Source organism: Mesocricetus auratus, unplaced genomic scaffold (assembly GCF_017639785.1).
Source record: "Mesocricetus auratus isolate SY011 unplaced genomic scaffold, BCM_Maur_2.0 Super-Scaffold_100691, whole genome shotgun sequence".
Taxonomy (NCBI): Eukaryota; Metazoa; Chordata; class Mammalia; order Rodentia; family Cricetidae; genus Mesocricetus; species Mesocricetus auratus.
In genome coordinates, this window is record NW_024429267.1 from 5,468,132 (window position 1) to 5,481,832 (window position 13,701).

General features: G+C 44.6%; 1 protein-coding gene across 1 annotated transcript; it reads left to right on the top strand.

Annotated features, from left to right (window-relative positions):
- The first annotated feature begins 291 nt into the window (after window positions 1-291).
- On the top strand, window positions 292-13,466 carry Mtfmt (mitochondrial methionyl-tRNA formyltransferase). The gene is given in 10 exon segments (XM_005075535.4): window positions 292-533; window positions 1,652-1,861; window positions 4,466-4,588; window positions 5,103-5,205; window positions 6,523-6,598; window positions 7,198-7,289; window positions 11,126-11,204; window positions 12,025-12,107; window positions 13,203-13,364; window positions 13,367-13,466. Coding segments are annotated over 10 exon segments (1,197 nt in total). The 5' UTR covers window positions 292-297; the 3' UTR covers window positions 13,400-13,466.
- The last annotated feature ends 235 nt before the right edge of the window (window positions 13,467-13,701 follow it).

Sequence of the window (13,701 nt, forward strand, 5' to 3'; positions counted from 1 at the left end):
CGAGTTCAGTTTCCAGCACCCACATGGGACACAGATACACGCACATACATAGCTAAAAATAAGATTGTAAAATTTTTAAAAGATTTAAAAGTTTCTTTTAAAGATTTATTTTATGTTTGTCTTGCGCGCGCGCGCCCGCGCGTGCGTGGGCGTGTGTGCGTATATGTGTGCGCGCGCGCGCAGTGTTCTTTAAGGGACTTGGATACTCTTCAAATGCCTTCCTCCAGTGCGGCAGGCCCCGCCCCGTCCTCTGCGTGTGACCGGTCCTTCGGCCACAGGCTCCGCCCCTGGGTGCGCATGCGCGTGGCGGGCGGGTGGGCCGAGGTGATGCTCTTGGTTCGGCGCTGCTGGGGTCCGCGGCTGACGGGGAGGCGGCCTTGCTGTTCGTGTCGGTCACCGGCCCCGCTCGGCGGATCCTCCGGCGGGAAGGACAGCCAAGGCTCCCGAGTCCGCGAGAAGCCGCCCTGGAGGGTGCTGTTCCTTGGCACCGACCACTTTGCGAGGGAGACGCTGCGGGCTCTGCACGCCGCCAGGTACCCGGCTGGGGCGGGGTCGGGGCCCCGAGGGTCGCGGGGTCCCGGAAGGCGTGCGGTGGGGTCCAGGCCTGCGGAGCTCCTGCAGCACCCGCGAGCAGGCCCTCCTCCTCCTGCGCGTGGGATCCCAGCCTCGGAGAGGCCCGGCCGGTGCCTAAGGCCGTGAGCAGGGCTGGGTAGCCAAAATGGGCTGTGACTCCAAAGTTCGTCCCTTCCCGCTCTTGCTGAGCTCCGCTGGCCTCCAGTCCCTTGCCCTTCTACACGCCCGTGTTTTTTAGGCCTCCAAACGAACCGTTTTCAAATGAATGCACTTCTAAGCTAGAACAGTTCCGTATACGTATAGTATTTATGAGAGTTAAAAAACCGTGTCTACTAGGGAGAACGTTATTTGTAATTCAGCCTTTTCTGAAAGTCTGGTATGTCCACCGCCCCCTCCCCCCCCCCAGCTTAAGGTAATTTGGTTATTTATCATTCCCTTGTTTCCTGGCGGCTCCCCTCCCACGGTTCTGTCAGCTTCATCTCTGCCTCCTTACAAATACTTATTTTTCTTTTAAATAAGGTTTATTCTTAAATTTTATTTGTGTGTGTGTGTGTGTGTGTCTCTGAGCATGTAATTGCTGGTGCCTGTGGAGGCTGGAAGAGGGTGACCCTGGAGTGACAGGCAGTTGTGAACTACACACTGTGGTTGCTGTAAGTCGAGAACTGACTCCTGCAAGTTATTTATCCTCTTACTTCCAAATACACGCAGTAGCACATGCTGGCACTTAACACATATAACATGTACATAATAATAATAATAATAATAATAATAATAAAGTTTCTTTTTAATGGGTGTTGGGTACCCTGTAACTGGAGTTAGAGACAGTCATGTGTGTGCTTGGAATTGAACCCAGGTCCTCTGGAAGAGCATTCAGTGCTCTTGACCACTGAGCCCTCTCTTCAGACCCATAAATTTTTTTTTAATTAAACAAAAAGCCCTACTTGTTGGTTGCACTCATTTTTAGTTATTTTAGCCCTAAATGTGTCGTGAGTTTAATTATAGAAATCTTCTCCGAGTGAAGTCATTTAGCTTCGAGCTGCTCAACACTTGCTTTTTTCCTCTAATCTCTCTTATTCAGAGACGACAAAGAGGAGAAGTTAATTGAAAGACTGGAGGTTGTCACAGTGCCTTCACCATCCCCCAAAGGACTGCCTGTGAAACAGTATGCTGAACAGTCCCAGCTCCCAGTGTACGAGTGGCCTGATGTGGGATCCGGAGAATACGACGTTGGAGTAGTGGCTTCCTTTGGCCGACTTTTGAGTGAGGCTCTTATTCTTAAATTTCCCTAGTAAGTTTTATTTGTAAGGGAATACAGTGTAGAGATCACATCTTTATGAATGGATCTAGTACCTAAAATGCCATAATTTAAACTGCTTTTTTTTCCCTCTTACTGCTTTTTCCACTTTTCTCTCATTACTTTTTCACTCTATGTAGCTCTGGGTGTCCTGGAACTCACTCTGTAGACCAGTCTGGCCTCAAACCCACAGAGATCTGCCTGCTTCTGCCTCCCAAGCCCTGAGATTAAAAGTGTGAGACACTAGGCCCAGGTTAAACTGCGTTTTCTCTACTGTCTTCTTTTAAAATAAGGATTTATTTTTTGGCACAAAATGTCAAATGTGTTAAACTTGTTACTCTTTGGCTTTCATCTGCCCTCATTTAAGTTTCATGTATATGCTAACGTCCCCACCCAACTCTCCCTGAACCCCAGGTCCACCTTGTCCACAGCTCAGCTTTTGTGTCTCCTAGGCTTCTCTCACTGAAGAGGCCCAACACCTCTGTAGATCTTTATCTTAAGAAATATCCACCCCAGCCTTGTGGTTGTTTGGGCCCCAAACCCTGGAGTCATTCTTCAGTTACCTTGTGTCCCACATGCCGTCCATTCTGAAGTCTCATGGCTGTGCCTTCAAAACCTAGAAAATTCTGACAGGTCTCATCAACTGCATTGCTTCCCTCTTGCCCGTGTTACCGCCGTCACCTCTTAGCTGGTCTCTGCTTTTGTCTGTGGCCCTGTCGGTGCTTTGCCAACCTAGCCAGCCCAGCAGCCACCATGGTCCCTATAAAGGGTCTGTCAGACCCTGTCAGCATGCTGAAGCTCCTCTGTCAGCTTGCAGTCTCACCCATACTGAACGTCAAAGCCCCGTGTCAGCCCACTAGAACCTCCATTGATCCTCTGTGGCTGCTGTGGCTTCTCGGGATTCCTTCTACACCAGCTAGACTTGCCATGCCATGCCCAGAACCTGGTGAGCATTTTCTTTCTTTAAGACCTCTGACCCGGCACACACCTTTACTCCCAGTGCTCTGGAGGCAGAAGCAATTGAGCCTGGTCTACAGCGTGAGTTCTTGGACAGCCAGGGCTACTCAGAGAACCCCTGTCTCAGAAAAACAAAAACACTGTACATACCAGGCACGTATACACACCTGAACTTGGCACACATTTTCTTCCCTCAAGATCTCCGTTTATGCCATGCATGTGAACACTCCTTTAATCTCAGTACTCAGGAGTCAGAAGTTGAGAAGAATAAAAAAGTTACATAAAATCGATGTACTGTTCTCCTTATCTGGAAAGCTCTTCATGTTTATGGTGGAGTTTCAGTCACGATGCTGCTCCATAAGATCGTATGGCTCAGTGATGTGATAACTGTCAGAACCTGTGTAAATTACACCCTCAGCTGAATGTTTGAATAGGGATAGTTCCTGATGACAGCCCTGGCTGTCCTGGAACTCACTCTGTAGACCAGGCTGCCCTCAAGCTCACAGAGATCTATCTGCCTCTGCCTCCCGAGTGCTGGGATTAAAGGTGTGCACCACCACTGCCTGGCAGTTTTTTAATTAAAAAAAATTGCATGGATATATGTATTTTATAATGTATGAGTTCTCTGTCTGCATGTACATCTTTATTCCAGAAGAGGCCACCAGACCCCACTATAGATGGCTGTGAGCCACCATGTGGTTGCTGGGAACTGAACTCAGGACCTCTGGAAGAGCAGTCAATACTCCTAACCCCTGAGCCATCTCACCAGCCCTTTATATCATGTGTATGAGTGTTTTGCTTGCATAATATGTATGTGTACCATGGATGTGCCTGGTGTCCAGGGAGGTCAGAAGAGGGTGTCAGATTCTCTGGAACTAGAGTTATAGATGATAGTGAACCACCTTATGGAGTGCTGGGAACCAGAATTCTGGTCTTCTCAATAGGTGTTCTTTTTTTTAATTTATTTTTTACATTCCAATCCCAGTTCCCCCTCCCTCCTCTCCTCCCCCTCCCCCCACTAACCCTTCCCATCTGCTCCATGGAGAGGGTAAGGCCTCCCCTAGGAAGTCTACTAAGTCTGTCCCATCATCTAGTTGATGCAGGACCAAGGCACCTCTCCACCCCCATCCACCTGTGTCTAGGCTGAGCAAGGTGTCTCTCCATATAGAATGGGCTCCACCGAGTCAGTTTGTGCATTAGAGTTAGATCTTGGACCCACTGCCAGTGGCCTCATACATTGTCCCAGCTGCACCATTGACACCTATATTAAGGTGTTCTTAATCACTCAGCTATCTCTCCAGCCTTTACTTATTTTTAAGTAAAGTGAGAGTGAATTTACCTCTGACTTTGTTTTAGGTGATACACACCTCAAGGTCCTGTGCTTTTAACCCTACAGGTTATATAAATTAGGTAATACAGACTGTTAGGTGTTTTGGGGGTGATGATTGTTTTGAAACAGGGTCTCAACCTGTGGCACAGACTGGCCTGGAACTCACAGCAGTTCTGCTGCCTCAGCTTTCCAAGTGTTAGGATTAGTACATGCCACCACACCAGGCTCTTGAAAAGCTTAATGATAAAAGTGCATGTTAGTTTGGTAGCAATAACTAATTCTCATACTGATTTCTGCCTTTTCTAACTTAGTGGCGTATTGAATGTACATCCCAGTTGCCTCCCGAGGTGGCGTGGTCCCGCCCCAATAGTTCATACAGTGCTTCATGGAGACACAATCACTGGCGTAACAATTATGCAAGTTAGACCCAAAAGGTATAGCTTATTAACTTAAATTTTGTTGTCAGTCTGTCTGGGGCCTTGGTGGTTGGGAGAATGGTTGGAGTGTGCTAACTTGGTTAATTCTGCAGTGTTGTCCTTTGCTTTTATAGATACTCTGAGCATTTCTCATTTTTAACACAAGCCATATCTTTGAGATTTATACAGAGTCTCTTTAAAGTCCTTGTAAATTGGTCATTGGAATTATTAACACCTGGGTTTGTTGTTGTTGTTGTTTTCTATGTTTGTTTCGTACTTGTTCAGATAGTCATTGTATATCCCTGGCTGGCCTAGAACTCATTATGTAGACTAGACTGACCTCAGACTCAGAGAGATCCACTTGCATGTTAGTCAGTGTCTCATCTATTCCAGGGTGACCTCAAACTGGAAGGGCTGGCAATTATAGCCTGCTATAAGCTGTTTTTGTGCTGTGTAGACAAATACAGTGATCTTAACAAATAATAATGTTGGCTGCTTTGGGTTTTTTGTTTTGCTTTGTTTTTCTTGCTAGGTTTGATATAGGTCCAATTCTCAAGCAGGAAACTATCCCTGTGCCTTCCAAGAGCACATCAAAGGAATTGGAAGCAGTGTTGTCAAGACTCGGTGCCAACATGGTACAGTTCCCCCACCCCACCCATCTTTTCCTTCATTCAGAAGACTTCTTAAGCAATATGAGGGAAAAATGATCGTATGATCTGTATTTTTTTTTCCGGTTTTTTGAGACAGGGTTTCTCTGTGGTTTTGGAGTCTGTTCTGGAACTAGCTCTTATAGACCAGGCTGGCCTCTAACTCAGAGATCCGCCTGCCTCTGCCTCCCGAGCTCTAGGATTAAAGGTGTGTGCCACCACCACCCTGCATGATCTGTGATTTTTAAGCTTACTGGTGGTGGGGAGGGAACATGGCAGTGGGGTGGCTCAGCAGGTAAAGGTGCATGCCACCACGCCCGATGACCTGAGCTCAATCTCCAGGGCCTACATGATGGAGAGAGAACTCAGTCCAAGTCCCCTGGTTCACATGATTTGTGCACACACTGTAAACAAATAAAATGACAAGAGAGATCAGGACTGAGGCTGGGCCCAAACATGGTTATATTCACCTGTAAGCTCACACTCAGGAGGCTGAGGCAGGAGAATCAAGAGCTCCAGGTCAGCCTGGGTTGTGAGTCTTAAAACAACCAGCAGAGTGGTTCCTGTCCCTGGCTTCCTAGAAGTGAACTCAGTATTTGTGACCATTGAGGGTTGCAGAGTGAAGGCTTAATAAAAGCTTTTTAAGTAAAACAGTCGATCTCCAGTGGTCCTCCATTTCATGTGAGGTATTTAGTGTATTCTTCTTAGGTGCCCTCTCTCCACCTCCACCCTCTTACACATCCCTTGCCTGCTTCTCTCACTCATGTAGCAACCACACCTAGGAACCTGTATGCTTCCCAGCGGATGCTTAGTACTTCCTATTCTGGGCATTCTTCAGAAGTGACATTTTATGGTGGCTGCCATTTATCAAGACTGTTCTAGGTACTCTGGTTTTTCTTTTGCACCCTCCCAACAAGCCTCTGAGGTAATTGTTGCTGTCACTCATTTCGCAAACACAACATTCAGAGGTACAGGCGAATCAAAGGACTTTTCCAAAATGAGAACTCCAGTAGATGATGGAGGTAGGATTGGAACATGCTCCTGTGAAGCCCCAGGCCTTGTGTGGCATGAGAGTGTTAGCAGCTCCACACAGACTGCCTGATAGTGAGAGCAATCCAACACTGTGTGGAAGCAGTTAAGTGCCTGCGTTCCACAGAGTAGCCACACATCGGCACACATCCTTACAGTGATGTCAGTTTGCCACCAACTCTTTTGTTGGGACAAGTTACTTGATGGCACTGAACTGTGATGTTTCTGCCTTGTTCTGTTGAATATACTCTGCACTCTCCTTTTTTATATTTGTAGCTTATTTCAGTTTTGAAAAGCTTGCCTGAAAGTCTGAACAAAGGAAGGCCACAACCAGCTGAGGGAGTGACGTATGGTGAGTGAAAAACCAAAGACATCCTGACCTCTTGTAAAGATTTTATTTGCCAGGGTGGCAGCTGAAGGCTCTGGCTTCATCGCTGTCTTGTATGGACTTTCCCAGATAATGGTTGGGAAGCTGTCCCCTTTAGCCTATAGTTTCATCCTCAACATTTCCCTTCAGCATTTCCCCACATCTTTCTGTGTGTATATTTAGTGCATGAATTGTAAATTCTGATTGCTTATTTGCAAGCTAGTTCCAGGACAGCCTCCAAAGCCACAGAGAAACCTTGTTTTCTGGAGAATGGTTTTCAGGAGTTGGTGCTCCTGCCCTGGAGGCTTCAGGGATTAAACTCTGTGAAGCAAGCACCTTTACTCGCTAAGCCATCTTGCCTGCCCTCTCTGGAATTTGAGTCATAGTTAAAAGGGTAGTTTCCACTCAGGTTGTAACGTAGTTCGCTCATATTTTAGAACTTGTTAGGTCTGCTTACTTCTACTTCGTATTATAGCAAGTTGTAGACATAAGTTAAACATCCTCTTCTGCTTGTAATTCAGCTTCACTCTGTCAGTTGGTGAACATGGAACCCTGTTCATTCTTGGTCTTGTCTGTTCTCTCAGCCCCTAAGGTTTCTGCTGATACCAGCTGTGTCAAGTGGGAGGAGCAAACCTCAGAGCAAGTACTCAGACTTCACCTCGCCATTGGGGACATAGTGAGTTGAAAAGTTGGGTTGTGTTTTTACAATATTGTTTCCTTTCTCGGTATTTTTATTTAGGAATGAGCCTTATCAACTAAACCTAGGAAATTTTCTTAAACTTTAAATTTTAAATTTTGATAGAGGTCTTGGTATTCATGAAGTGCTTTCAGAGGTACATTCTGCAGTATTTTCTAACCAGGTTTGATTATCCCCTGTCATTGAGAAGGAAAATATATAAAAACAAAAAAAGTAACTTTGATGTGACTAGTCAGTAACAATGAGTCTTAAGTCTTCTGTCTAGTATTATCTTTCTGCTTCTGGTCAGTATTAATTTTTTGAGGGGGATTGATTTTGGGGTTTTTGTTATTTGTTGTTTTGGAGTTTGTATTTTTTGAGAGGGTGTCTCTGTATAACAGCCAGCTCTAAAAGATTTGTTTTTAATTATGTGTATATGTGTGTTCAGGGTGTGTGTGTGTGTGTGTGTGTGTGTGTGTGTGTGTGATTGCCTTACCTATGGAAGCCAGAAAAGGGGTCAGATCTTTTTAGAGCTGGAGTTACAGGTGATTGTGAGCCACCAGTGTGGGTACTAGGAACTGAGCTTGGATATTCTACAGGAGTAGCACTTGCATTTTTCTCTAACAAATTATTTTATTGCTTCTTTGGGAATTTCACGTCATACACCCCAATCCCACTCATTTCCCAGTTCTTCCATGTCCTTCCTCAACCTTGTAGCCTCCCCCACAAAAGAAAAAAATAAAAACAATAATAATAATAAAAGAAGAAAACACTTTACTCTTGCTGTCTTCTCCATTACATGGTCATTTGTCATAGTGGCCTTGGGAGCTGTGGCGTATCAAGCAGTATCCTCTTTGCCTAAGCAGCTTTACTTACAAATGGTCATTACAATGAGTTGTTGGTCTGGTTCAAGGTCTGTGGCTTATGCTACACCATCAATATTGTACCCTCACCAAAACTCCTCTCAGATATCCTGACTCATGGAGGAGCTGCGCTTGCTCTTAACCATTAAGTCATCTTCAGCCCCAGATTTGTTTGTTTGGAGATCTGGTCTCACTCTGTGATCCAAACTGGCTTGGAACTCATGTGTAGCCCACATTGTCCTCACATTCAGGAATTCTCCTGCATTAACCTTCTAAGTCCTGGGGTTACAGATATAAGCAGTACTTTCCTTCCTCCCTCCTTCCCTCCCTCCCTCCCTCCCTCCCTCCCTCCTTCCCTCCCTCCCTCCCTCCCTCCCTCCCTCCCTTCCTCCCTCCCTTCCTCCCTCCCTCCCTTCCTCCCTCCCTTCCTCTCTTCCTCCCTCCTTCCATCCAACCCTTCCTTCCTTCCTCCCTCCCTTCCTCTCTTCCTCCCTCCATCCCTTCCTTCCTTCCTCCCTCCCTCCCTTCCTTCCTCTCTTCCTCCCTCCCTCCCTCCATCCTTTCCTTCCTTCCTCTCTTCCTCCCTCTCTCCATCCCTTCCTTCCTTCCCCTTCCTTCCCCTTGCCCCCATTTTATTTGAGACTGTTTCATTGTGTAACCTAGACTGAACTCTAGATCCCTGTTTCCAAACATACACATAATGTTTTAAAATGCAGCATCAACATGCAGTCTGAAAATAATGAACTCAGAGAAACTGAGAGAAATCATTTCCAGCTACATTGATTTTTTTTTACTATAATTACAATCAACTCGTGTTGTGTTTGTTTATATTACAAATGTGTTAAAATAGCAAAGACGGCATTTCACATTAAGGGGAAGTGGATTAACCAGTAAGTAGTATACTTCTGGAGCAATTGGATAGCCCTTGTCAGTGAAGGCCCCCCCCTCAAGATTTATTTCATTTCCTTATGTGTGTACTTGTGTATCTGAGTATATGAGCATGTGTGTGTGCAGGTGCACTTGCTCATGTATGACAGGGACCAGGAGAGGCCATGTGATGCTTCAGAGCTGGAGTCACAGTGGCTTCCTAGATTTCAGCTTGTTGTGTGGGTATACAAATGAACGCTTGTTTTGGGGTGTGAACTCCCACCCTCATGATTACAAGCTCTCCTAACCACTGAGCCATCTCTCTAGTCTCAGATGGAGGGAGGCCCAGTGACTCTACCTTTATTTTGTTTTATTTCATTTCAGGCATATGCATCTTGCCTGAATGTGTGTATGCCTTTGTACCATGTGTGCCCTAGTGCTCCTGGAGGCTAGAAGAGGGCTTTGGATCCCCTGGAATTGAAGTTATAGACAGTTATGAGCCACCATGTGGGTTCTGGGAATTGAACCCAGGTCCTCTAGAAGAGCAGCCAGTGCTCTTAAGTGCTGAGCCTTCATTCCATTCTACATTTTTATATCAAACTGCTAAACCCAGGGTGGTAGAACACATCTTTAATCCCAGCCCTCGGGAGGCAGAGGCACGTGGATCTCTGTGAGTTTGAGGCCAGTTTGGTCTACAGAGAGAGTTCCAGGACAGCCAGAACTGTTATACAGAAAAATCCTCTTATGAAAAACCAAACAAAAAAAAGTAAGTTTTTAAAGGTATCTCTACAAAGCTGTCTATTTATTGTGTATACACATGTGTGTATGCTATGGCATGCATGTGTTGGTCAGAGCACAACTTTCAGAAATTGATTCTCTCCTTCTGTCTTGTGTCACCATTAGATAGAACTCAGGCCATCTGGCTTACTAGCAAATTGTTGGGAGCTGTCATTCTGTAAATACGTGTCAGATTGGTTTGAATAAAGCACTGTTGGCCAATAGGGAAACAAGATAGGTGGGATTAGGAGTCTAGGAGGATTCTGGGAATTGTAGTGAGGCGAGCTCTCACCATGTGATCTCCCGGGAGCAATGGATGCTCAGGAGTGCGTCCTCAAAAAGATAAGTTCTTATAAAATATATATTAGTAATTATTGGTTAATAATCAAATCAGAGCTAGCCAATAAGAAACCAAGCAAATGGCTAACAGCTTCATAATTATTATAGTGTCCTGTGTGTTACGGGGGCTCAGACAGCTTGACAAAGCCCAGGCAGCTGGTGGGAAGACTACACATTACAGCAAATGTCTTCACCTACTGAGTCAGCCAGCCAGCCAGCCAGCCACACAAGGCTGTGTTTACTGCCAGTTTAGAACCTTGCAGCAAGAAACTGCTGTCGATATAGCTAGAAATTGGAGGGGACTGGATAGATGGCTCAGAGGTTAAGAGCACTGGCTGCTCCTTCAGAGGTCCTGAGTTCAATTCCAAGCAACCACATGGAGGCTCACAACCATCTGTAATGAGATCTGGTGCCCTCTTCTGGCCTGCAGACATACATGCAGGCAGGACACTGTACATAATAAATACATCTAAAAAAAAAAAAAAAAGAACTTGTAAATGCACGCCCTTTAAAAAGGTTTTATTGTATAAATTGTGATTAGTTCATAAGATAGGATGCTGTGCACAGACACAGGTGAAGGAGGTACACAGACACTGGCAGAGCCATGCTCTAGGTCTTTGTTCTAATAACACTGGGTGTGAGGAGAATATAGGGACATAATACATCACACTGTCAACTGTGGCTTCCTCTTGTGAAAATATAAAATACTATCACTTTCTAAAATTTTAACACAAATGCTTTAATTCTTGCTTTCATATTGAGCATAAATGTTTAATTGGAAATATTAAGGCCACTAATATAAAGCTTAAGATCATATACATACTGCAGAGATGATACAGAGGGTCATATTCAGGCTCTGTGTCAGCAGATTTAGTGATCTAGTGTCCAGTTTATCTGGACAAGGAAGAAAAGTCAGTGGATTAATATGCAGCAGTGTCAGAAATGCCTTGGGAGTCGATTCCTTCATGAATTCTTCCATTCCAATTGCAGGTTCCATTGCAGACACTCTGGTTGGAGAACACCATTAAACTTCTGGATCTAGTAGAAGTTAACAACTCCATCATTGCAGGTACTAAGTTTTGAATAGATGACAAGTTGTTTTCACTACAGTCCATTTAAAAATATATCTGTCTGCCCTCCCAACCTGTATTTCTAATTTTCCCACAGTGCAGTAATGACAACACCTCATAGTCCCTTGTCTTATCCTTTGAAGTGTCCATTATATGTCTCACGCAATCATCACATGAACTAGGGAAGTTGGAAGTCAGTGTCACTCTCCTACTTTAAGCTCTGTGTCTTCTTGCATCAAGGTCGGAGGCTGTGGAATGACTTAGTTGATTTCATGCTGGTGAATATCATAATGAAAGTGTATGGACAGTGCAGTGAGAGCACAGCATTGCACCCTACAGTTCCATCTGAGGTCCCTCAGCATCCTCTAGAGTGAAGAGCTGGAATGTAGGCTGCAGGGGGCGCTGTTCCAGCTCAGAGGCAGTGGGAGTGCCCCGTTTGTCTTAAACATTAAAGTGACAGTACCAGATTGACAGATTCGGCATTGAAGGTGATCCCTGGGAGATGGAGCAAACGACTGTGACTTCTCGTGTGTGTGGAACAACACTTCCTTTGGGTTCATGCTATAGCCAGAGCACTCGGCCCTAGGAGGTTTGGGTTTGCAGAACTGGGCCTCAGTAAGTGTGTCCCTTCCATCAATAGTTCTGCTTCTGAAGATGCCTTTTTGTTCATTTTTTAAAAAAATATATTTATCAGTGCTGGAGATGGAACCCAGGGTCTTACAAGTGTTATACCTGTTATATTCCACCACCAAGGTGTTTTGAATTTTAAGAAGTACCATGATTTATTTCTGTTTCTCCTGTGTGTCATCCCCCCATTAGATCCCAAATTAAAAGGACACACTGTGACTCCGGGGTCAGTGGTGTATCACAGACAGTCACAGATGCTGCTGGTTCATTGCAAGGTATGTTGATTTCAGCTTCAAGTTACTATGGTTGTTTTACTGAATTTGCAATTTGTATTTCATTTTCCTCTTGAGATGAGGTCTCACTAAGTAGCCTAGGCCACCCTTGAGGTGACCCACCTGCCTCAGCCTCCTGAGTGTAGGAATTGCAGGTGTGTGCCACCAGACAGACTTTCCATTTACCATCTGTGGTGATTGGAATGAGATTGGCCCCCGTGAGCTCATATATTTGAATCCTTGGAACTCTTCGAAAGGTTTGGAAGGATTAGGAGGGGTGGCCCTGTTGGAGGAGGTATGCCATAGGGATGGGCTTTGAGGTTCCAAAAGCCTGTGTCAGGCCCAGAAGAGTCTCTCTATGAATCAGCTACTTTTCCAGCACCAAGTGTTAAATGCTTTAAGAGTTGCATTGGCCATAGTGTCTCCTCACAATAGAACACTGATTAAGACACCATTTTCATTAAGATTTTACTTAATTAATGGCTTATCAGATTAAGTTAACAGTTTTCTTAAGAAACAATGGAATCTACAGCATAATTTTTGAAAGTGAGTGCAGGTAACCACAGAGACCAGAGGTGTTGGATTACCCCTAGAGCTGGAGTTATAGGCAGTTATAGTCAGTGAGCTGCCAGATAATGGGTGCTGAGAATCAAACTTGGTCCTCTGGAAGAGCAGTGCACACTCTTAACTGCTGAGCCAACTCTTGGGCCTTGGTTTGCTATGATTTGATAACTATTCACAGTAAGATATGTGGACCTTCTCAGAAAACTAAAGCACCTATGTTGAAATAGGTCAGGGTAGTTGTTACTCTTCCTTCATGAGAAATATTTAGAGACAAGCATTACATGTCATTCAGTACAGTGTTCTTTATGGATAGTAAAAGCAATTGTTTCTATTACTTTTTTTTTTTTCCTTAAAGACTGGGCCTCACTGTGTAACCCTGACTTGCCTCAAACTCAGAGATCCGGTGCCTGTTTCCCCAGTTCTGGGATTAAAGGCTATGTCACCATGCCTGATACATTTTATATAAAGTACAGTTTATTTCATTTTCAAGTTTTGACCCAACTGTCTAATTACTGTCTGTCCTTTGCCCTTTAGGATGGCTGGATCGGTGTTCGATCAGTAATGCTTAAGAAAACACTAACAGCTACTGATTTCTACAATGGATATTTGCATGCATGGTACCAAAAGAATCCCCACGCTCACCCAAGCCAGTGCAGATTTCAGACTCTCAGACTTCCGATGAAGTTGCATCAGAAAACCAAGTTGTTGCTATGCAACAGTGCATTAAGTAGCTAGGAAGAAGATGGACAAGGACCTATTACACACTTGTAATTTATTAAAAGCTTTATTTACAAGCAACTGACTTTGAAAGTTCACACTATTTGGAGAAAGGCAAATGGTTATCAAGATGGTGGAAGTCTCAAGCTCTCCATTTTTTGGTTTTTGTGTGTAACAGTTAAGAGCAACCTTTTTTTAAGTGAATAACAAAAGAAGTTTAATAACATTTGTATTTATAATGTTCATCTTAAAGGAGATTATGCATTTGAAGAGCAAGGCAACTAAATGGTAGGTATATATTCTAAAAGGTTGTTCT